Below are 22,901 nucleotides of genomic sequence, written 5' to 3'. Positions count from 1 at the left end.
ATAAAAATCCCTCCATAAAAGGAACACGAAGCACACAAGCAATATGCAGGGGTAGTGTATTTTTGTTTTTTTTCTTCCTCCAGGGTTATTGCTGGGCTCGGTGCCTGCACCATGAATCCACTGCTCCTGGAGGCCATTTTTCCCCCTTTTTGTTGCCCTAGTTGTTGCAGCCTCGTTGCGGTCATTATTGCCATTGTTGACGTTGCTTTGTTGTTGGATAGGACAGAGAGAAATGGAGAGAGGAGGGGAAGACAGAGAGAGAGGGGAGAGAAAGATATACACCTGCAGACCTGCTTCACCACCCATGAAGCGACTCCCCTGCAGGTGGGGAGCTGGGGGCTCAAACCGGGATCCTTACACCGGTCCCTGCGCTTTGCGCCACATGCGCTTAACCCACTGCGCCACCGCCCGACTCCCAGGGGTAGTGTATTTAACAATACCCAGAAAGGTAACTTATTGCAATGATGGTATGTTTACACAGTGCCAATATATGACTCACTTAAATGTCAGTATGTGGTGTTCTGCATTGGGCCCCACACACCATGGTACAAGACTGACACTTTCTTGTAGTCTGGAATGACCCTAGAATAAAACTATGTTGTCTGGTGAGGAAAGCAAAACAAGGATATTAGGATATCCCATATAAACAAGTGGATGATGGATCAAAAATATAAGTAACTTCACATACCAAAGTAGTGATGTACACGCATAAATGATAAGTGGTAATTGGCAGTCTCGAGTGTTCTGCACTGTAGGGGAGGAAGTGACTGGTGACTATTTTGTCTTAGGGGGTCTCTATACTAGTATTACTATGATTTCTTCTAACTTATCAAGGGATACCTTGCTTCATCAGGAGTGTAACCTGACCAAGCCTGCGTGTTAGTTTTATACTTTTTTTCTTTTTCAGTTTCCCTTCCATCTTCTCTGCAGTGCTCAAGATAAGTTCTCTGACATAGTCTGATGTTCTCTGATATGCTGCTATACCAACTGGGCATCTAGCCATGCCATTCAATTCTGACATTAGTTGCCCCAAGTTAGTGTTACACTCCACAGTTTTTCAAAAATTTTTATCTATTGATAAAATAAAAAATTACCGACAAGACCATAGGATAATAGGGGTATAATTACATGCTTTCCACCACCAGAGTTTCCTATCTGATCACTTCCCTTGAAAGCTTTCCTGTTCTTTATCCCTCTGGGAGCATGAACCCAGGGTCATTATGGGATAGAAGGTCTGGCTCCTGTAATTGCTTTTCCATTGAACGTGGGTGTTGGCAGGTCGATCCATACTCCGGCCTGTCCCTATTTTTCCCTAGCGAGACAGGGCTCTGGAGAGGTAAGGTCCCAGGGTACATTGGTGAGGTCCTCTGTTTGGGGAAGTCAGGTTGGCATCATGGTAGCATCTGCAACTTGGTGGCTGAGAAAGCAGTAAGATAAAAAGACTCCCCAGTTTTAAGGACTCAGCCCTTAATCCAGTTTCTAGTTATAAGTCCTGGATCCTAGGGCACATATACTTCTGTCTGATTTGGCTACAAATTTGAATTTTCACACATTTGCATTTGTAAGAATGACTCACAGGGAAATGTTTTACTTCTATTTGCTGGTTTATTATAAAGTTTATAACTGAGGGCTGTCCCAGTTAGATGTCTTAGATAAAGTATGGGACTGGAGATTTTCAGAACTTCCTGAGGGTACCACTCTTCTATGCAAGTCTATGTGTTCTTCAACCTGGAAGCTCTTAGAATCTTTCATTTAAGATTCTTCCTTTCTTTTTTTCTTTCTTTCCTCCTCTCTTTCTTTTTTGTTTGCTTGCTTGTTGGTTTGATTTTAACAGAGTTTTTATTGTTGACTAGTGGTTAGCTAATGGCTAAGCATCGGATAATTCACTGACCATTGGTCATTAAACTTTTCCAGCCCTTCATGTGACTGGTTTAGGAAACAGCCCCTATCCTGAAGCTCTCTATTAATAGCTGGCCCACCTGGAATCATCTTACTAGCATACAAAAAACCTTATCACTGAGCACATTCCTACTGTTTGCCTCCAACCAGGGAAGGACAGAGATCAAAGTTCTTTTTTTTTTTTTCCACCAGGGTTTTTCCACTCTTTGTGGACTCTCTTGCAGGAATCCAGCTCCCAGGGGGGTTTGAAGGAAGGGAGGGAGGGAAGTGAAAACACTCAGGAGCTAGGAGCCTTGGAACCATTCAAGGAATGGAGTGGAATCAATTCAAGGAATGGAATGGAGCCATTCAAAGAATGGAACCCCAAACGTGTTTATTAGGACCATATTTATACAGTAAAATGTGTCAAATTTTTAGAGAAAATTTGGCAAACTTTCCCATGAATTTGAATCCTTCCCCCATTTATGTAATTATTTGTCTCATGGGCTGAGGGGCAAATGCTAGAAGAAGATGGGCTGAGGCATTCTCTGATTCTCAAGTCTAGACTGGGAGAAGGTCAGAGACAGCAGGACTGCCCTCTTTTGCAAGTATATACTGAGATTCTCATCAGAGAGCTTGTGTTTCAGCACGTATCCCATGGAGGTTTGTCTCAGAATGCTGTTTTAAGAGGTTTTCCACCATTTATCTCCTTACCTGGCCCCCTACACTCTCTTGTTTTTCTTTTTTCCAGACAGAAGGAAACACTAATAAGGAAGCACACACACATACACACCCACCACCACCACCACCACCCCACCCTCCCCAACCCCTGCTTAGAAAGCTTCCTTGGTTTGTAAGTGCTCATAAACCCTTGTGTCAGTGAAGTTTGAAGTCCTCAGATATGAAAATGTGATTTAACAATTTAGAAATTCTACCTGCTAAACATTTCCTTATTATAGCCCTACTAGCAAGAGACTATTTTGGAGTTACTCAAGATAAAAGAAAGCTCACATCTACAATATGTTCATTGTGCTTTCAGTTTTCAAGATAGTTCTGAATAAACTCAAACTTAACTCCTCTGCTTTTTCTTTACAAATATATGTGTATTGCCAGAAATTGCAAAGAGTGAGGGACCAGGTGATGGTGCACTTGGTTGAACCCACATGTTATAGTGCATGAAGATTCAAGTTTGAGCCCCCAGTCCTCACCTATGGGGAAAGCTTTGCGAGTAGTGAAGCTGTTGGCTGCAGGTGTGTCTCTGTCTTTCTCCCTCTCTGTCATCCCCTTCCCTCTAAATTTCTGGCTGGCTCTATCCAATAAATAAATACAAAGATAATTAGAACAATATATATTAAACTTACTAAGAAAATGAATGCAATGGAGAGATATAGTAATTATTGGAATGTGGGAAAGTAAGATACTACAGTGATATGATGTTCAGTTTACATTTAGTTAATTTGTAACACAAAAATTAATTTAGCTATGCATGAAACCTAAAGGCTGCACTACTCCAGCTTTTAGGTTCATGATTAGTCAACAACTTGTTTGGCTTTATATGTTAACTTTCTATTCAGCCACCAGATTCCAGATGCTAGCATGAAGCCAACCAGGCTTCCCTGGACAGACAACCCCACCAATGTATCCTGGAGCTCTGATTCCCCAGAACCCTGTCCCACTAGGGAAAGAGAGAGGCAGGCTGGGAGTATGGATCGACCAGTCAACGTCCATGTTCAGCAAGGAAGCAATTACAGAAGCCTGACCTTCCTCCTTCAGCTAAAATATAACTTTTGATGTGTTTGTAATTTTTTTCAGGCTAAGACTTAACATTCTAATTAAGGAAAAAAAAAATGAAAAAGGAAAGAGACTTCCATCCAGGTGATCTGTAACTGCAACAAAACCCCATTTTGTTCCATAAGTACAAGGCAAACATTCTAGAGAGTACAAATGTACTTTGTAGCAATGCCATTATCATCTTGGTACTGCAGGAATATGTAAATTTCTCTGAAATGTTCCTTGTGAGCCTGTCCTCAGGATCCAGTAAAATTGCAAGAGTTTGTTTGCATTCATTCCTTCCCTACACACCTGAATTTTGACTACTAGAGTCTCCAGAAATCTATTTTACCAGTCCCCATATAATACTATTATAACAGCACAAAGAAAACCTAGATGAGGGATTCTTTTTTTAATTTCAGAATTTTTTATTAGTGATTTAATAATGACTGACAAGACTGTGGTATAATAGGAGTGCAGTTCCATAAAATTCCCACCACCAGAGTTTCATATCCCCTCCCCTCCATTGGAAGTTTTCCTATTCTTTATCCCCCTGGGAGTATTTTTATGGCTTATGGGAGTATCTGGCTTCTGTAATTCTTCTCCATTGGACATGGGCGTTGACAGGTCGATTCATACCCCCAGCCTGTTTCTATATTTCCTTAGTAGTGTAGGGTTCTCGGGATATAGGGTTCCAGGACACATTGGTGAGGTTTTTGTAATTTGTGCCTGATTGGATCATATTCAGTGCTCCTTAGTATAAAGTTGTTTTTTGAGGTAAAGGTATACTCTATTAAGCTTATCTGTACTCGACTGTATGAATATACTGTTTGTTTTTGACCTCATAATCAAATATGGGCTTGAAACCAGAGTATTTCATTTTAAGAGAGACATTCTCTTAGGTGGGAGAATCATTATAAAAAATTAGACAAAATGAAAAAAAGAATGTCCATCTCAGGGGGTGGCAGTAGAATAGTGTACATCCACATGTTTAATTTTAATGCAAGATTTCCTTTATACAAATGGGGTTTGTTCTTTCCTTTTATCACCACCAGAGTTATCATTTGGGCTCAGTGCCTGCACAACAAATCCTCTATGTTTCCAGCTCTCTCTCTCTCTCTCTCCCTCTCTCTCTCTCTCTGTCTCTCTCAGGATTTACAGAGGGAGAGAAAGAGAAAGACACCTGCAGACCTGCTCATTGCTCATGAAGCATACCACCTGCAGGTGGGGGACAGGAATATATTTAAATACTTGGTCTATATCACATCTTAAATTGTGGTTCAACCAATAAAACTCACCTTCCATTTGTGAAATCACAAACTGAAATGGGGTATTAGAAGGGATTTTTTTCCTAGGAAATTTGTTTTATAGATTACTTCACTTGGACCCTAGAAATCCCCAAGTAAATAGTAACAACTGCATCACAGTAGTAGCTTATATGTTACTAAACTTCTACTGTGAACCAGACCCAGGCTTCTTTATGAGGTTTTAGTGAATGAGAGACCACATACTACAAAGTTAGGCTACATCACATGACCCAGGTAGGTAATAGTTTATAGTATCTAAGTTTGTGTGTGATTGGTGGTGTTTTTCTGTTTGTTTTTACACCCTACACACAGTGAAATCACCCAACACAGTTTCTCTCAGACTATACCCCCTTCTTTAATTTTTAGTAACTTTATTTATTTTCCTTTTTGATAGAGATAAGGAGAAATAATCAGAGAGGAGTGGGGGCTAAAGAATGAGAGAGAACACTGCTTCACCACTTTTGGTGCTTGCTTCCTGCAGGTAGGGACTGAGGGCTTGAATCTGTGTCATTGTGCTTGGTAACATGTGTGGTCTACCTGGTTCCACCAGTCAGCCCCCATATCTCTTCTTTAAGCAGTACATGCCCATAGTAAAAAAGTAAGCTTTCTCAGCACTATTTTGTTTAATCATCACAAACACCAGTCTGAGGTCAGAATTCTTCTCTCAGAGACTAGGAACCTGAGACTTCCATTTAGTAACTGATCCTAGGATGCATACTTAAGACAAAAACAAAAAAAATTCAAAGGCAGATATTTCTAGCCCAAGGGCAACTTCATTCCAGAGCTAGACTCAGTTTCTCTGAGTTCTAGAAGAGTCAAGGGTCAGATTGGGGCAACCAGGAAGACAACCAAGTCTAACCTAGACTCTGTTGGAACACTGAAAACCCTCACCCTTCTGGGGTTCTTCTCAGTTTCAGCTGAGTGGGGGAAATAATATGGTCACTTTTATTAGGGAAACTGCTGAAGCTATTGATAAAGGGGGGAAATGGCTCAGTCCCTGGAGAATACAGGCCATGCCATGGCCTGTATGTTTAGTTTAATATAATCTCCAGTCTAAAACGTGCTTTTGGAAAGTAACAGTTTTGTGTGATTTCCTGAGGCCGGTTTACAGACACCTTCAGTTCTGATATTGACAAGGTTGCAGTGAAACAAGCTAGAGAAAGTTTCTGACCAACTCTGTCTGGTAAAGGAATGACATTACTATACAGGAATTCACTGTGATAGCTGAACTCTGGAGGAGGAATGAACCACTGACTGACAGGATGTAGCAAAGTGTTGTCATTGCTACAGATTCTTAATTTAAAAAATATTGACCTCACATAACTTATTTGTGGGCCTGAGTGGTGGTGCACCCAGTAGAGTGTGTGAGCCCCAATCCCAACCTGCGGTGTAGCAGTGCTGCAGACCTCTCTCTCTCTCTCTCTCTCTCATTTTAATTTTGAATAGAGACAAATTGAGAGGGGAAGGGGATATCTTTCTTTCCCTCTCTATCTCCCTCTCCCCTCTCAATTTCTCCATCTCTATTTGTCTTAAACTTATTAGTGTTTGCAGCATAGAAAATCTCAAAGGTCAGAAGAATAGCTCACCAGGTATGATGCTGGCCTTTTAAAAAAATATATTTATTTATTTATTTATTTTTCTTTTTTTTGTTGCCCTTGTTGTTTAACATTGTTGTGGTTATTGATGTTGTTGTTGTTGGATAGGACAGAGAGAAATAGAGAGAGGAGGGGAAGATAGAGAAGGGGAGAGAAAGACAGACACCTGCAGACCTGCTTCACTGCTTGTGAAGCTCCCCTGCAGGTGAGGAGCCTGGGGCTGGAACCAGGATCCTTAAGTCTGTCCTTCCACTTTGTGCCACTTGTGCTTAACCCGCTGCGGTAGCGCCCAACTACTAGATCCAAATCTTGCAACTGCATGGGAGTCCCATGGCAGGGTGGGGGTGAGCGGAACCCCCACCTCTTTCTCACTCTGTCTTTCAGTGGGGAAAAAAAATGGCTAGGAGCAGTGAAATTAAGCATGCATGAGGCTTCAAATTCCCCCAAAACAAACACCACCAAATTGTTCTTGTTTTTTCATAAAGTAAATATTAGCCAAACTTTTTTTATGCCAGTATAGTTATCTCTATACAGACATAAGTTTAATACACACACACACAAGCGGTGGAGCAGGTCTGCAGGTGTCTATCTTTCTCTCCCCCTCTCTGTCTTCCTGTCTGTCTTTCATTTCTCTCTGTCCTATCCAACAACAATGACATCAATAACAACAACAATAATAGCTACAACAGTAAAACAACAAGGGCAACAAAAAGGAATAAATAAATAAAAGCAACTATAGCAGTTAAAAAAAAAAGGAAATGGATAGAGATGACCAAAAGAATCAAACTTCCAGCTATAAAACAAATAAATTCTGGAAGTGCAATTAACAGCATAGTGACTATCGATAACTAATACATTTGAAAAAAAAATTTTATATTTGACAAGTTATATATTTGAAAGTTATTCATTGATACAATCATTGAAACAATCTCAGCATAAAGAAAAGCTGTCCAGTTATGGGTGTTAACTAGATTTACTGTAATTGTTTTTATTTATTACATATACATATATTAAATTATGTTTTGAGAAATTAGAGGCATTATAGATATGATGGAATCTGTTTTAAGTGTTATCATTGGATTTACTGTAATTGTTTTTATTTATTACATATACATATGTTAAATTACGTTTTGAGAAATTAGAGGCATCATAGATATATTGCAAAAGACTCTGTTTTAAGTGTCATCACTGATAATTTTTGCCCTTCTCTCTATTCATTTTCCCTACTCTACCCACTCACATATACAAAGGTGACTTTCTACAACTAGTGGGGCTTCGTTTTATTTAGAAAGCCCAGTAACATCAATGTTGCTACGTTGAACAAAATCACTGTTTGTGGCTTATAAGGACCCTTCAGTCCCAAAATGTCAACACAAATTAGACAGCTGGAGGTGATTATGCTTAGTGAAATACATAAATCAGTGAAGAACAGTAATAAAATGGTTTCACTCCTATGTGAAATCTAGAGAATTAAAACATAAGTTTGCAGACAAAAAAAAAAAACCCAGAAAAAAACAATCTCTTTGACTTCGTTAGAACTATGATGGACATGGTTGGGAGGGTGAGGATATGGAACTTTGGTTATGGTGGGTGGGGTGTGAATTATGTCCTATGGCCTGTAATCTTTTTTTTGCCTCCAGGGTTATTGCTGGGCTGGGTGCCAGCACTATGAATCCACTGCTCCTGGCGGCCATCTTTTTTCCATTGTTGTTGCCACTGTTGTTGGATAGGACAGAGAGAAATGAGAGGAGAGGAGAGGGGAGGACAGAGAGGTAGAGAGAAAGATAAGACACCCACAGACCTGCTTCACTGCTTGTGAAACTGTGAAACACCCCCTCCCTTCCCTACCCCCAACGCGAGCTCAGGTGGGGAGCGGGGTGGGTGGGGGAAACGGAGGTCGCCAACCCGGATCCTTGAGCCGGTCCTTGCACATCTTACAATGCTTACTTAACCTGATGTAGTAATGCCCGGCCCTCTTTAATCTTCTATTCTTTAAACCACTATTAATCACAAATTTTGAGAAATGGTATAGAGCAAAAGAAAGTTACATTAATGAGGTTTTAAAAATATTTAGTTACCTGTTATTTTTGTCAGAGCTCTGTTCAAATTATAACTTTCTGTCATTTATATGTTCTTGGCATTCCATAAATCATATCTCGTCCCTTCTTTACTTGCAAGTGAATCAAATGATATACCAAGACGTATGCTTAAGAATTTTTTGACCTAGTGGGGGTTGTATTATATGGAAAACTGGAAAATGTTATGCATGTGCAGACTATTGTATTTACTGTCGAATGTAAAGCATTAATTCCCCAGTAAAGAAATTAAAAGAAAGAAAGAAAGAAGAGAGAGAGAGAGAAAAAAAAAAAAAGGAATTAGTCCAGGAGGTGGCATAGTGGATAAGGCATTGAACTCTCAAGCACAGGGTCCTGAGTTTAAGCCTCAGCACCATATGCACCAGAGCGATTTCTGGTTCTTTCTTTCTTTCCTCCTTTCTCATTAAAATAAATAAATAAAATAAAATAAAGGCATTCAAAAAAAGTTTTAAAAAAAAACTTGGAAAACAAAATAAGATTATATTACTTTTGTGACTGACCAACTTTGACATTAGCTTATTCAAGGAGCATTAGCTCTACATTATAGAGCAGTGCTGATTTTCTTTTCTTTTCTTTTTTTTTTTTAACCAGAGCACTGCTCAGCTCTGGTTTATGGTGGTGTGAGGGACTGAACCTGGGACTTTGGCACCTCAGGCATGAGAGTCTCTTTGCAGAACCATTATACTATCCACCTCCTTCCCCCCCTTTTTTTCTTTCGAACACATTGTATATGAATGGTATACTATCTTGACTCTGAACTTTCTGAGGACTGGGAGCTCTGAAATAGGAAGATTTAGTTAACTATGTACAGGCACAGGAAAGTACAATTCTTGGCAAGGTTTAATTTGGATTTAAAGTTGTGTTTTGTTTTTTCTACCTCAAAACAACTTTTGGCATTTTTTTTTTAAAGTGTGAACCATTATAGCCAGTCAACATTGAAAATCATATTGACCTCTTTTTTTTGTTTATCTTACTGTCTTGGAAGTTTGCCATATTTCCAAGAGGTCACAGCTGATTGTGGAGTCAAGATTCTTTCCTTCCTGTGGGTGTGGTTTCTTGAAGCCTACAATATTAGACTACATAATTCATAGAATTTCCAAAGTCCAGTGAATGTTATTTTATTCTCATTCATAGGTCCCATAGAACACATAGGAGAAGTTCTGGGAGCTAGCTCAAGCTTAGCTTTGTACTTCCTGTTCCACAACTTAATTTTGCCCTGCGACCTTGGAAAATACTCCAATTTTCTTTTTCCAGCTTCCCTTTTCTTATCAGTAACATGGAGACAAGAGTAGCTATCTAGTTTTGCTTTATGATGGAAGGATAATATTTGTAAAGTACATAGTAAGGCCTGATTCATTAGTCACTCAACAGTAGTTACTTCTAGAAAAACTCTTTTGAACTTTTCATATACTATTTTTAAAGTGAAACACAATTTAAAAGTTGCTAATGAGAAGAACAAGTCAACTTTAAGTGGTATGTTTGTAAGAATGCACTTACTAGGAGATCAGAACTTAATTTTTGGCTTCATTTATCTGTCCATTCCAGAGAACTTCATAGGTAACGACTGTGTAAGTCTGGGCAGTGTAGCATTTAGGAAAGCCTAGCTAAATCCCTGTCCTTATGAGACTTTCACTCTAGTGCTAATGAACATGTCCTTTAATCATTTGATTTTTTTTTTTTTTGGTGTTACATTTCACAGATGTCAGCAAACAACAGAAGAGTCCTCTGCAGAAACAAAGACAGGAACTTGCTCAAGGCCCTCACTTTGATTGTTGCCAATATTATTTCCCTTAGTAAAGGAAAAAGCTTCAGAAGAATTTTTTGTCATCTGGCTTTAAAAAAAAAAATTCTTATTGTCTTTATTTGATAGAGACAGCCAGAAATTGAGAGGGAAGGGGTTGATAAGACTCCTGCAACCCTGCTTCACCACTTGGGAAGCTTTCCCCTGCAAGTGGGGGCCAGGGGCTTGAACCTGGGTTCTTGCACATTGTAACATGTGTGCTCAACCAGGTGCGCCACCACCCGGCTCCTCTCATCTGGCTTATAAACAGGTTTTTTCCACCAGTGTCACCTGTCTGCTAACTGTGGATTTGGTGGATACTGGTAGGGGAAAATAAGGTGTGTACACCTTTTAAGTGTACAGAATTTTAGGTAAAAATTCTCTTTCTTCTCTTGAGCAAATAAATGCATAAATAAATCTTTAGAAAAATAGTGAAATATTAAAATACACTCTGTTTTCTTTTAAATAAGCTTGGTATTGCTACTTTTTACCATTTTCTCTCAAATAGGAATTACATTAGGCTCTTTGTGTTAATAGTGAATGTGTTTGGAAAGGGGGAGGAGATAATATGACAGGTCTCTGAGTTTTTGCTTCCATATATGCAAATCATTCTCAGGGAGTCATCCTCAAATATTGCTAGTGTTAATCAGAACATGTGCCCTAGATGTGAGTAAGCTTAGTTATCATGGGAATAATTAAATAAGGATAGTCAATCAATTTTTAAATGGAAAAATACAGAAGATTAAGAAGTTTCAGAGAGCTAATTTTGAACTCTCTCCCCACCTCAATTCTCTCAGAAGGAATACTTTTTGGAAGTGGGAAGTAAGGCTTATTTCAAACATGTTTTGATATGCCAGTGTATCAAGAGCAGGTAGTCAGCCTTTTGGACACAGAGATCAGCTCTGTGCACAGACTAAGCAAAGAGCTGATCTTTGTACATAGTACCTAGCTTATTGTTTATTGATTTCAGCTTCATAAAGTAGTACTGTTGGATAAATTATTGTATTAGGAGCATCATCTTTTTTAAATATTTTATTCATTTATTATTGGATAGAGACAGCCAGAAATTGAGAGGGGAAGAAAAGGTAGAGAGGGAGAGAGACATTTGCAACCCTGCTTCACCACTTGTAAAGCCTCCCCGCCTGAAGGTGGGGACCAGGGGCTTGAACCCAGGTCCTTGCACGCTGTATTGTGTGTGCTTACCCAGGTGCGCCACCACCTGGCCCCTAGGAGTATCATCTTACTGAACTTTGAAAACTATCAATTTTAAAGATTTTATGTCTCTCTGTCTCTTTCTGCCTCTCTAGCTCCCCCTCCCCTCTCAACTTCTCTGCCTCTACCCAATAATATAAATTTAAAATATATATATTAGGAAAACACCAGGGGTCCAGGTAGTGACGCACCTGGCTAAGTGCACATATTATAATTCACGAGGACCCAAGTCCCAGCCCCTGCTCCCCATCTGCAGGGGGAGAGCTTCACGAGTGGTGAAACAGTACTACGGGTATCTCTTTATCTCTTCCCCTCTCCCTTTCTTCCCCTCCCCTCTCAATTTCTCTCTGCCTCTGTCCAGTAATAAAAAATAATTAAAAATATTTTTAAAAGATTTTATTCAAGTAAAGTTAGTCTTCAACACTGTAGCGGAGGAGTTTGTGTTTCTCTGAATATGTGGTGCCATGACTACCACTGTAGTACAAACAACCATCCTCCACGATCCATTGAATTTTCTCTTATCTTTTGTTTCACCTCCTACTGCCTCCCCTTCTGGTAATCTTGGGTTTGGGTTGTTTTTTTTTTGTCAGAAACATAATGGATTGTCTTTATTTTCTTTTGTCTATTCTTCTTTCTAGTATCCTTCCCCTTCTGACTTACTTTACTTCATGTAGTCCACTCAAGCTTCATCCATGTTGTCATAAGACTTTAGATTTAATTGTTCACTTTTTATAGCTGAAGAGTGTGTGTGTGTGCTCTATTTGGTTTATCCAAAATATGGCATGCCATATTATAGTGGACACTCAGGTTATTTCCATACCTTGATTATTGTAAATAGTACTGTTACGAGCATATAATGCAACACATATGTAAATTTAAAATGTAATAACTTGGGAGTCGGGCGGTAGTGCAGCAGGTTAAGTGCACGTGGCACAAAGCTCAAGGACCAGCATAAGGATCCCGGTTCAAGCACCCGGCTCCCCACCTGCAGGGGAGTCGCTTCACAGGCGGTGAAACAGGTCTGCAGGTGTCTATCTTTCTCTCCTCCTCTCTGTGTTCCCCTCCTCTCCATTTCTCTCTGTCCTATCCAACAATGACAACAACAATAGCTACAACAACAATAAAAACAAGGGCAACAAAAAGAAAATAAATAAATATTTAAAAAAATGTAATAACTTGAATATCCAATATTAATTGAGTAAAAGCTTAGTTGAAGTATTTTGTTAGAATATGTAAAATTTATCTCAAAAGCAGAGTATGACATCTTACTCTGCTTAGTACTTACATCATTATATGTTTGAATTAGGAGACATTTTGTTGTTGTTGTTTTATTTCTGTATTTGCTATATGTCAATATAGTTATCTCAATTTATCTTGATTAAAGTACCTTTTAGGTAATAAGCCTCAGTGAGGGAGGGACCTCTGTAGGCTGTTAAATAAATTTATTCAGAATCACAGAGCTAAGCAGGATAAAATCAAGCCTTAGTTGAGACTCTAAGATTCTAGGTTCAATGCCCAGTGCTAACATAAGCAAGAATTGAGCAGTACTCTAGTCTTTCTGTGTCTTTCTCTGAATCTTTCTCTCATTAAAATAAAATAAATAAAATATTTTTTAAAATCAAGTCTTACTCCTTATATTGTCTTACTTATGTTATTTTCTCCCAAAATGTTTCTTTATCCATTGCCCAACAATAAATTGTATACATTTGATGCTTAAGAGAGCAAAGGAAATGGACATGCATTAGAGATAGTTAAATTTACTTAGATAGAAAAGGGAGGAAAGTTTTAATTAAAAAAGCATTAAATATAGTCAGAATTCCATATAACAGTTGCCAAGGCTCTTGCTATTTCTAGTGAGGTAAAAATCATTTCCCCTCTCTCTCTCTTTTTAATTTTCTACTTAACATTTTCAAACAGTTCTCTTTTCTTTACTATTTTCATTTGATAAGACATAGAGAAATTGGGAGGGGGATGGGGTGGGCAGTAAGAGAGCGAAAGACACCTGCAGACCCGTTGTGCTACTGCTGGACTCCCAGAAAGTACTCTTTACTGGATTTCAGTGAATTATTATAAACTTTACTCATACATCTTTGACTCAAGAATTGAAAACAACAAATACACTTGTTAATCTGTTGACCAGCCATTCTATTAGTAATTGTGATAAATATATTGTCATCCTGACATTTTCTATCTCAGGAAATGCAGCACTAGCTCCAGTAGTAAGATATGAATAAAGGAAAGTAGTCAAACATACTTAAACCAGTTCACACCTTGTCAAACCTTCATACTCATCTGAACAATTATAGAGGATTTTTTTTCTTACAAATATGCTTGTTCATCAGGTCAGAATTACTATAAAAAACTAGAACCATGCTTTAAGAATGTAGTATTTCAAATATGACATGATTTTAAGGAAATTATATTTTAATTAAAAACTCAACATTCCAACATTTAACAGTCTATAGAACAATCTAGTTTTCCTGTACAACAAGAACATTTCCCAATAACTTTCCGACAAAAAAAATTATTAAAGACAAAAAATTAAGGGAAGTACAAAAATAATCATTTTAACTTATTCAAAAAGTAGAATAGAAATATATTAATAAATATCCACTGTGTTTTCTGTATAGTTGGTTTTGCAAAAATCCATCATCATTTCTCCTAACAAATAATTTCTCCAATGTTTTCCTCATTTCCTAGATTGAAAAAGAAAAAACAAGCCAAACAGAATACAGAGACTGCCTCAGCTGTAGCAACAAAAACTCATACTGGAAAAGAAGAAGCTGAAACAGTTACTTTAGAACAAGAAAAGTGCCATACTGCTGTGGAACAGGAGTGTATAACTGATGAGAAAAAAAAAAGGAAAAACAATCAATTAAAGGAGATTAGGCGAACAGAACTAAAGAGATATTACAGTATTGGTGAGTACTGGTGGCAATAATAAGTGCTTTCATTTTAAAAATTGTGTAATAGTTTTTAAGAGATATTAAGTTATATGTGGTCATAATAACAACAGTAACAGTTCACTAGGTAGCCACTGTGTGCCGTTGGCTTGTATATAACTTTGTATAAAGGACTGGCAATGAAGTAATATTGATATGTCTTGTTTAACTTACGTGTTCCCCAAGATGGCAGAGGAGGACCTAGTGGAAGTTGTATTGTTATGTGGAAATGTTATATATGTACAAACTATTGTGTTTTACTGTCGACTGTAAACCATTAATCCCCCAATAAAGAGATAAAAAGAAAGAAAGCAGCATCACAAGTTAAAAAAAAAATTTTTTTTTTTAAATCCTAACTGATCAGTGACTACAGTTCGAAAAAGACTAAGAAGATATAGAGTGAGTCCTTCCACCCAGAAGCTCCACTGCTTCTCACCTTCCAGAGGGTCGCCTGCTTCTTTGCCTACTTTCTCCAAGTGCCAGTGCACACAGTTTGCACAGAATTGATGCCTATTGCTCTCCATGTTCTGACACTTTCTCTTCAGTTCATTTTATATTCTTAGTTTGAATGAAAGCTGGAACAGCAGGGGCGGTAACAGCTCACCTCAGTACCTCAGAGTCCACAGCTCCTCCCGTCTCTAGTTACAGTGTATCCACTCCTCTAGACAGCTGATAAATGCTGCTGACTGCTAACTCAATTGCATGGCAATGCAGAAGGAACCTAATTCGATTAGGCTCATGAAACTGTAAATTCAGACTGTCTTTCCTGAGGAATATTTGTCTAGAAAACTGAAGATTAAAATTTTTAAATGTGAAAAAATAACACTGTGTGCTACTAAGAAGTATTAATCAAGTTATTAGACTTTATTTGACATAAATATTGATGACATCCCATTAAAATGTTGATAAGCATACCTGAAATTTTTGGCATCATATTGATGAGATATGGCCTAGGATTTACTAGATTTTCTTCTCTCTCTATTTTATTTAAAAGATTTCCTTTAAATTTTAAAGGAAATCTTGAATACTTAAGGGTTTTTTTGTTTTTTAAATATTTATTTGTTTTTCCTTTTGTTGCCCTTGTTGTTTTATTGTTGTAGTTGTTATTGTTGTTGTTATTGATGTCATTGTTGTTGGATCGGACAGAAAAATGGAGAGAGAAGGGGAAGACAGAGAGGGGGAGAGAAAGACATCTGCAGACCTGCTTCACCACCTGTGAAGCAACTCCCCTGCAGGTGGGGAGCCGGGGGCTCGAACCGGGGAATCCTTAAGTTTTAATTAAAGAAAATCTTGAATCCTCAGAATAGCCACTGCATCTGAACATGCATCTGAACATGAAAGTGTCATGAGCAGCATGATGGAGGCATTACTTTACTTAGATCCTTCACCTCACACTTAACACCTTCTATCTCATGTAGACCCTGAGCAAGGGCAAAAGCAAACACAAACAAATGGAACCAGGTGTAAAACTTGATATAAGCATACAAGCTATAGTATCTAAGAGATAGTCAGTGGGGTCTCTGAGAATTATCCAGCCATATAATAGAACAGGTTCTCAAGTAATGTCACCTTGCTTAGTATTATTTTTTAAGGAAAAATAACACTGAGAGAAAGAAAGAAAGAAAGAAAGAAAGAAAGAAAGAAAGAAAGAAAGGAAGGAAGGAAGGAAGGAAGGAAGAAAGAAAAACCCTCAGCGACTTAGGTCACAATTTCCAAGAACCTATCCATGATCTAAAGTGAGGATTTGATATTTCACAAACATTGTCTCTGAGCAGAGACTTATTCCAGAAAGCTCCAAACTAGGTCCCAGTTAATGCCAAAAGTTATTGCTAGATCTTATGCTCTTGCCGGGCTGGCTTGCTTCACAGCGGGTAACAGAGACGACCAGAGACATACGGCTGGGCAGGGAAGCTGTATTTCTTTATTCAGGAACAACGATTCATAAACTAAGACAAACTAATCACCAAACAGAATTCTGCTATCTCATTGTGGCGGCACAAGCACTCTCTTACTCTCGAACTCAGGAACTTTCCAACTCTCGTACTCGGGAACCCTCTGAAACTCTGGCACACTGGAACTCTCTCTTACTCTGTAACCCTGAAACTCTCGAACTCAGGAACTCAGGAACTCTGTCACTGGGGAACTCAGGAACTCTCGGACTCCGGAACCCTCTCCCGGGGTCCCTTGGGGCGGGGCCAAGCAGGCCCGCGAAATTAACAGGACTCATCCAATTCTCTTGGAGGGGGAGGGCTAGAACAAGCCAATGTAAAGCATACGACATTCTATCTCATGTAGACCCTGAGCAAGGGCAAAAGCAAACACAAACAAATGGAACCAGGTGTAAAACTTGATATAAGCATACAAGCTATAGTATCTAAGAGATAGTCAGTGGGGTCTCTGAGAATTATCCAGCCATATAATAGAACAGGTTCTCAAGTAATGTCACCTTGCTTAGTATTATTTTTTAAGGAAAAATAACACTGAGAGAAAGAAAGAAAGAAAGAAAGAAAGAAAGAAAGAAAGAAAGAAAGAAAGGAAGGAAGGAAGGAAGGGAGAAAGAAAAACCCTCAGCGACTTAGGTCACAATTTCCAAGAACCTATCCATGATCTAAAGTGAGGATTTGATATTTCACAAACATCGTCTCTGAGCAGAGACTTATTCCAGAAAGCTCCAAACTAGGTCCCAGTTAATGCCAAAAGTTATTGCTATATCTTGCATCCATGTTTCACGTAGCTTTTTACCATTGCTTTTCAGAGATGAAATGGCTTGTCATTGGAGTGTGAATAGGCTACCCAGACCCAATTCCCAGGCATCTATGGAGGCAGCCCCACACCAGCAAGCATTTTCAGACACCAGCTGGTGACACTATCCTTTCTGACATTACCCAGTTAGTGGTAATATCAGATTTCATAGGCTAACGGCTCAGTCTTCCAAAACCACCCTCCACAGCAATGATAAGACCAGGATATTACCCGTGCTTCTGATCATCCAGGTACAAATCACAGGTTCCCACGAAACTCCCTATAGGCTTTTTAAAAATATATTTATTTATTTATTTATTATTGGACAGAGACAGAGAGAAATTGAGAGGAAATGGGGAGATAGAGAGGGAGTGAGAGAGACAGAGACACCTGCAGCCCTGCTTCAATACTTGTGAAGTTTTCCCCCTGTAGGTGGGGATGAGGGGCTTGAACTCGGGTCCTTGAGCACTATAATATGTGTGCTTAATCAGGTGTGCCACAGCCCACCCCCCCTTTTTTAATTGCTAGAGTCACTTACTACTCAGGGAGCTTACTTACTAGCTCATGGACTTATTAAAAAGAACACTGTAGAGTACATATCAACAACCAAATAAAGAGTTAGAGATCCTGAACAAAGGAACTTTTATTCTGAGTCCAGGGTTCCTGAGTGCAGCAGTGGAAACCCTCTCATTCTCTAATGTTGCAGATCTTGAAGTCCTTCCTTTTGGGAATTTGATGGAGGCTTCATTACTTACATAAGCATGATTGACTAAAACCTAAGACATCAGGCAACTGAGCTCTATCTCGAGCCTTCCTCTGCTTCCCTGCCTTCCCTGGAAATCTATCTATTTATGGTTTATAATGGGTTTCCCCTGGCAACCAGCTCCCAGTCCTAGGGTCTTTTGTTTTCTTTCTTTCTTTCTTTTCTTTTTTTTTTTTTTCTGCCAGGGTTATTGCTGGGGCTCAGTGCCTGCTTTACGAATCCACTGCTCCTGGAGGCCATTTTTCTTCCCAGTTTGTTCCCCTTGTTGTTGTCATTATTGTTATTCTTGCCATTGCTGTTGTTGGATGGAACAGAGAGAAATCAAGAGAGGAAGGGAGATAGAGAGGGGGAGAGAAAGATAGATACCTGCAGACCTGCTTCACTGCCTGTGAACTGACCTCTGCAGGAGGGAAGCTGGGGGCTTGAACCGGGATCCTTACTCCAGTCCTTGTCCAGTCCTTGCTCTTTGCACCATGTGCACTTAACCCTCCCCCCCCAGGGTGTTTTCTAAAAGTTGCTTTATACATATAGCAAAAGACACCTTTTCACATTCAACACTTAGGGAATTCTAGGGGTTCGGGAGCTGTGAGCCAGGAACTGTGACTGAAGACTAATATGTATGAGAAATATATTTCTTATTCTGTAAAGTCAAACAAAGGGCCAGGTGGTGGTGCACCTGGTTGAGCACACATATTATATGCACAAAAACCCAGATTTGACCCCCTGGTCCCCACCTGCAGCGGGAAAGCTTCACAAGTGCTGAAGCAGTGTTACAGGTGTCTCTCTCTGTCTCCCCCTCTACCACTCCTTTCCCATCTCCATTTCTGGCAGTCTCTATCCAATAAATAAGTGAAGATAATTATAATAAATTAAAGTCAAATGAAACATGTGACTTCCTTATAATCACAATATCACAGGGTAGTAATAAGTGTTGACATTGTCCCAACAGACGCATATAAGGTATCTGCAGCCAAAAGCATATCGTTCTTCTTGGCATCTCTTTGGACTGATTCAATTGTATCAGGTGTTACATAGTTTAGTGAATGATTTTAATATCAAGAAATGCAGTTTTTTATAAGAAAAATACTATAACTTAACGTATGGGAAGAGACTTAATGTGATTAATAAACTTCCTCTTAAAATGTTGAGTATTGGGAGTCGGGCAGTAGCACAGTGGGTTAAGCACATGTGGTGCAAAGCGCAAGGACAGGCGTAAGGATCCCGATTCAAGCCCCCGGCTCCCCACCTGCAGGGGAGTTGCTTCACAAGTGGTGAAGCAGGTCTGCAGGTGTCTTGTCTTTCTCTCCCCCTCTCAGTCTTCCCCTCCTCTCTCCATTTCTCTCTGTCCTATCCAACAACAATGACATCAATAACTACGACAATAAACAACAAGGGCAACGTAAGGGAATAAATAAATAAATATATTTTTTTAAATGTTGAGTATTTTGTGGTCCGGGAGGTGGCGCAGTGATAAAAGCTTTGGACTCTCAAGCATGAGGTCCCAAGTTCGATCCCCGGCAGCACATGTGCCAGAGTAATGCCTGATTCTTTCTCTCTCCTATCTTTCTCATTAAAAAAAAAAAATAGAGTATTTTCCATTATCTCCAAAAAAGAGGAAGAGGATTAAGAAAATAACATTTTTATATCTTCTGTTATAGTATGATTTGTACACATTGGACATTTTTAAAACAGATGCCATTTCTGAGAAGCCTTTTAATTTTAGTTATCTAGTTATTTATTGCTACCAGGGTTATTGCTGGGGCTTGGTGCCAGCACTGCAAATCCACCATTTCCAGCAGCCATTTTTTCCCCTTCTTTTTCTTTCTGTTTTTTATTTGATAGGGCAGAGAAATAATAATAGTGGAGAATTTTTTTTATAGAATTTCTCTGAAGGAGGTGGCGCAGTGATAAAAGCTTTGGACTCTCAAGCATGAGGTCCCAAGTTCGATCCCCGGCAGCACATGTGCCAGAGTAATGCCTGATTCTTTCTCTCTCCTATCTTTCTCATTAAAAAAAAATAGAGTATTTTCCATTATCTCCAAAAAAGAGGAAGAGGATTAAGAAAATAACATTTTATATCTTCTGTTATAGTATGATTTGTACACATTGGACATTTTTAAAACAGATGCCATTTCCGAGAAGCCTTTTAATTTTAGTTATCTAGTTATTTATTGCTACCAGGATTATTGCTGGGGCTTGGTGCCAGCACTGCAAATCCACCATTTCCAGCAGCCATTTTTTCCCCTTCTTTTTCTTTCTGTTTTTTATTTGATAGGGCAGAGAAATAATAATAGTGGAGAATTTTTTTTATAGAATTTCTCTGAAGGAGGCTGATAAGATTCTCTTTTTTTTTAATCACACAGTCATGATTATATTTGCTAATGTGAAGTCAAGAAATACTAAGATAGTTTTTCATCTTCTCTCAAAAAATGGCAGTAATAGCATTTGCTTTGAAGATCTGAGATTTTTCCTCAGGAGAATCCAATGCTTATATGAAACTACTAGGTGGACCATTGAATTTTAGAGTTCCTTATTCCTCTTATTATCTAGCTTTGACTGACAAATACAGGCTTTGGCAGGTTTGTTTGATTTCAGAGGGCTGATTTGGCATAGTCTTTAGGTTTCCATATCAGATGTACCACTAGATGGAGCATTAGGCTTCAAGTCAAGAATAATTTCAATTAATGGTTGTCTCGGGAGATCTGACACCAAAATGGGAGGATCTTATTGGATAGTTAGTGGGTTTCTATTGGGTAACTTCTTTTAAGTCTGTACTGTAGCATGCCAAAATCTGTAGACAGAAGGTAGAAGTGAGCCTGCTAGAGGCAGGCTAAGCTTACTGGAACCTGGGCTAGAAATGAAAGGGCAGCCTGAGTAGAAACTTCAAGGAAATAGCAGTAAATGGTGGCCACGTGTAGTATGAGAAAAAAAAAAAAAAAAAAAAAAGAACAGTGTCAAGAATTAACAAATGAGAAAACTCAAGAAGGAAAACAGGAAGATAATGAATATGTGTGTTGGAGGCATTTTTGAATTCCCAAATAGATTTGTCTTAAAAGGGCATAGGTGTAACAAGGGGGAGTCAGGCAGTAGCGCAGTGGGTTAAGTGCAGGTGGCACAAAGCGCAAGGACCGGTGTAAAGATCCCGTTTGGAGCCCCCGGCACCCCACCTGCAGGGGAGTCCCTTCACAGGTGGTGAAGCAGGTCTTTATCTCCCCCTCTCTGTCTTCCCCTCCTCTCTCCATTTCTCTCTGTCCTATCCAGCAACAACAGCAATAACAACAACAATGATAAACAACAAGGACAACAAAAGGGGAAAAAAAATAGCCCCCAGGAGCATTCATAGTGCAGGCACTGAACCCCAGTGATAACCCTGAAGGCAAGAAAAAATAAAATCCAGCAAGGGACCTGTCAAACCATGGTGACCTAGAAGTATGTGCAACGTGAGGTTTCAGTCCCTGAAAGGAAGAAAAGAAAGTGTGTGAGGCTGTCCTGTGGCTTGCAGAGCTCTTTAAACTTCCACTCTTGCTTCCACACACCACTCCTAACCAAGTCTTGTATTCAGAGCAGTTTAATCCAGGGGCCAGGTGGTGGTACATCAGGTTGGGTGCTCACTTACCATGCTCAAGGACCCAGGTTTGAGCCCCTGGTCCCCACTTGCAGGCAGGAAGCTCTGCAAGAAGCAGAGATGCAGGCATCTCTCTCTCCTTCAACTTTCCCTCTCGTTTTTCTCTCTGTACTATCAAATAATAGATAAAAATAAATTTTTTAAAAAAGGGGGCATAGGTTTCATGTGTAAATACTTATGGGTATAAATACATGTTTATAAAAGAGGTAATTCAGAGAACATATAGAGAATAAAAGCAGATTTTTTAAAAAAAGTATTTTATTTATTTATTTTTATTTTACTTTTGAGAGAGATGCAGAGAGAGAAAGACACAGAGAGAAATACCAGAGCACTGCACAGCTCTGTCTTTTGGTGGTGCGGGGGATTGAACTTGGGACTGCAGAGCCTCAGACATGAAAGTCTCTTTGCATAACCATTATGCTAACTACCCCCATCCCAAAAGAAGTTTTTGTGTGTGTATGTGTGTTTTCTTTTCCCTCCAGGGTTATTGCTTGGGCTTGGTGCCTGCACTAGGAATCCACAGCTCCTGAGGCTATTTTTCTCTTTTGTTGCCCATGTTGTTTATCATTGTTGTTGTTGTCAATATTTTTGTTATTGATGTCATTGTTGTTAGATAGGACAGAGAGAAATGGAGAGAGGAAGGGAAGACAGAGAGGGGGAGAGAAAGATAGACACCTGCAGACCTGCTTCACCGCTTGTGAAGTGGCCACCCTGCAGGTGGGGGAGCTGGGGACTCAAACCAGGATCCTTATGCCGGTCTTTGTGCCAAGACTCTTTTTTCAACTTATTCTATTTATTTTTACAAACTGTTAAGGAATGTCTTGACAATAAAGGAACTCTTTCTTAAGTTAATAAATGAATAAAATCTTTTAAAGTGAAAACAGGTAAGTATGTGCAAGATATTAAAAAAGATGACTTATAAATATTGGAGATAGGCCTACATTGGTATAAAATATATTATGATAATGTGTTTTAGCATAAAAGTTAATACCAAGAATACGAGATAGTAAAGTAAAAATCTTAAGATAATTACATTTGTGAACTATAGGCCATGGGTGCATAGAATAAATAATTAATGGCCCAGGAGGTGGCTCAGTGGTTAAAGTATTGAGCTAAGCACAAGGTCCTCAGCTTCATACTTGGCATTGCATGTGCCAGAGTGATGCTCTGGTTCTCCTCCTCCCTTCCCCT

The 22,901-nt window shown here is 39.1% G+C and overlaps 1 protein-coding gene across 4 annotated transcripts in view; it reads left to right on the top strand.

The window, feature by feature from the left end:
• Positions 1-22,901, top strand: part of NCOA7 (nuclear receptor coactivator 7) — a 202,331-nt gene that overhangs the window by 62,029 nt on the left and 117,401 nt on the right. For all 4 annotated transcript variants that reach the window (XM_060190505.1, XM_007528336.3, XM_060190504.1 and 1 more), the window contains one exon: positions 14,339-14,559. In XM_060190505.1, coding sequence (XP_060046488.1) covers positions 14,339-14,559 — 221 coding nt within the window. The remainder of the gene's footprint in view (positions 1-14,338; positions 14,560-22,901) is intronic.

Source organism: Erinaceus europaeus, chromosome 4 (genome assembly GCF_950295315.1).
Source record: "Erinaceus europaeus chromosome 4, mEriEur2.1, whole genome shotgun sequence".
NCBI classification, from domain to species: Eukaryota; Metazoa; Chordata; class Mammalia; order Eulipotyphla; family Erinaceidae; genus Erinaceus; species Erinaceus europaeus.
The sequence above is the reverse complement of the archived record's forward strand: the minus strand, read 5'-3'. Positions and strand labels throughout refer to the sequence as shown.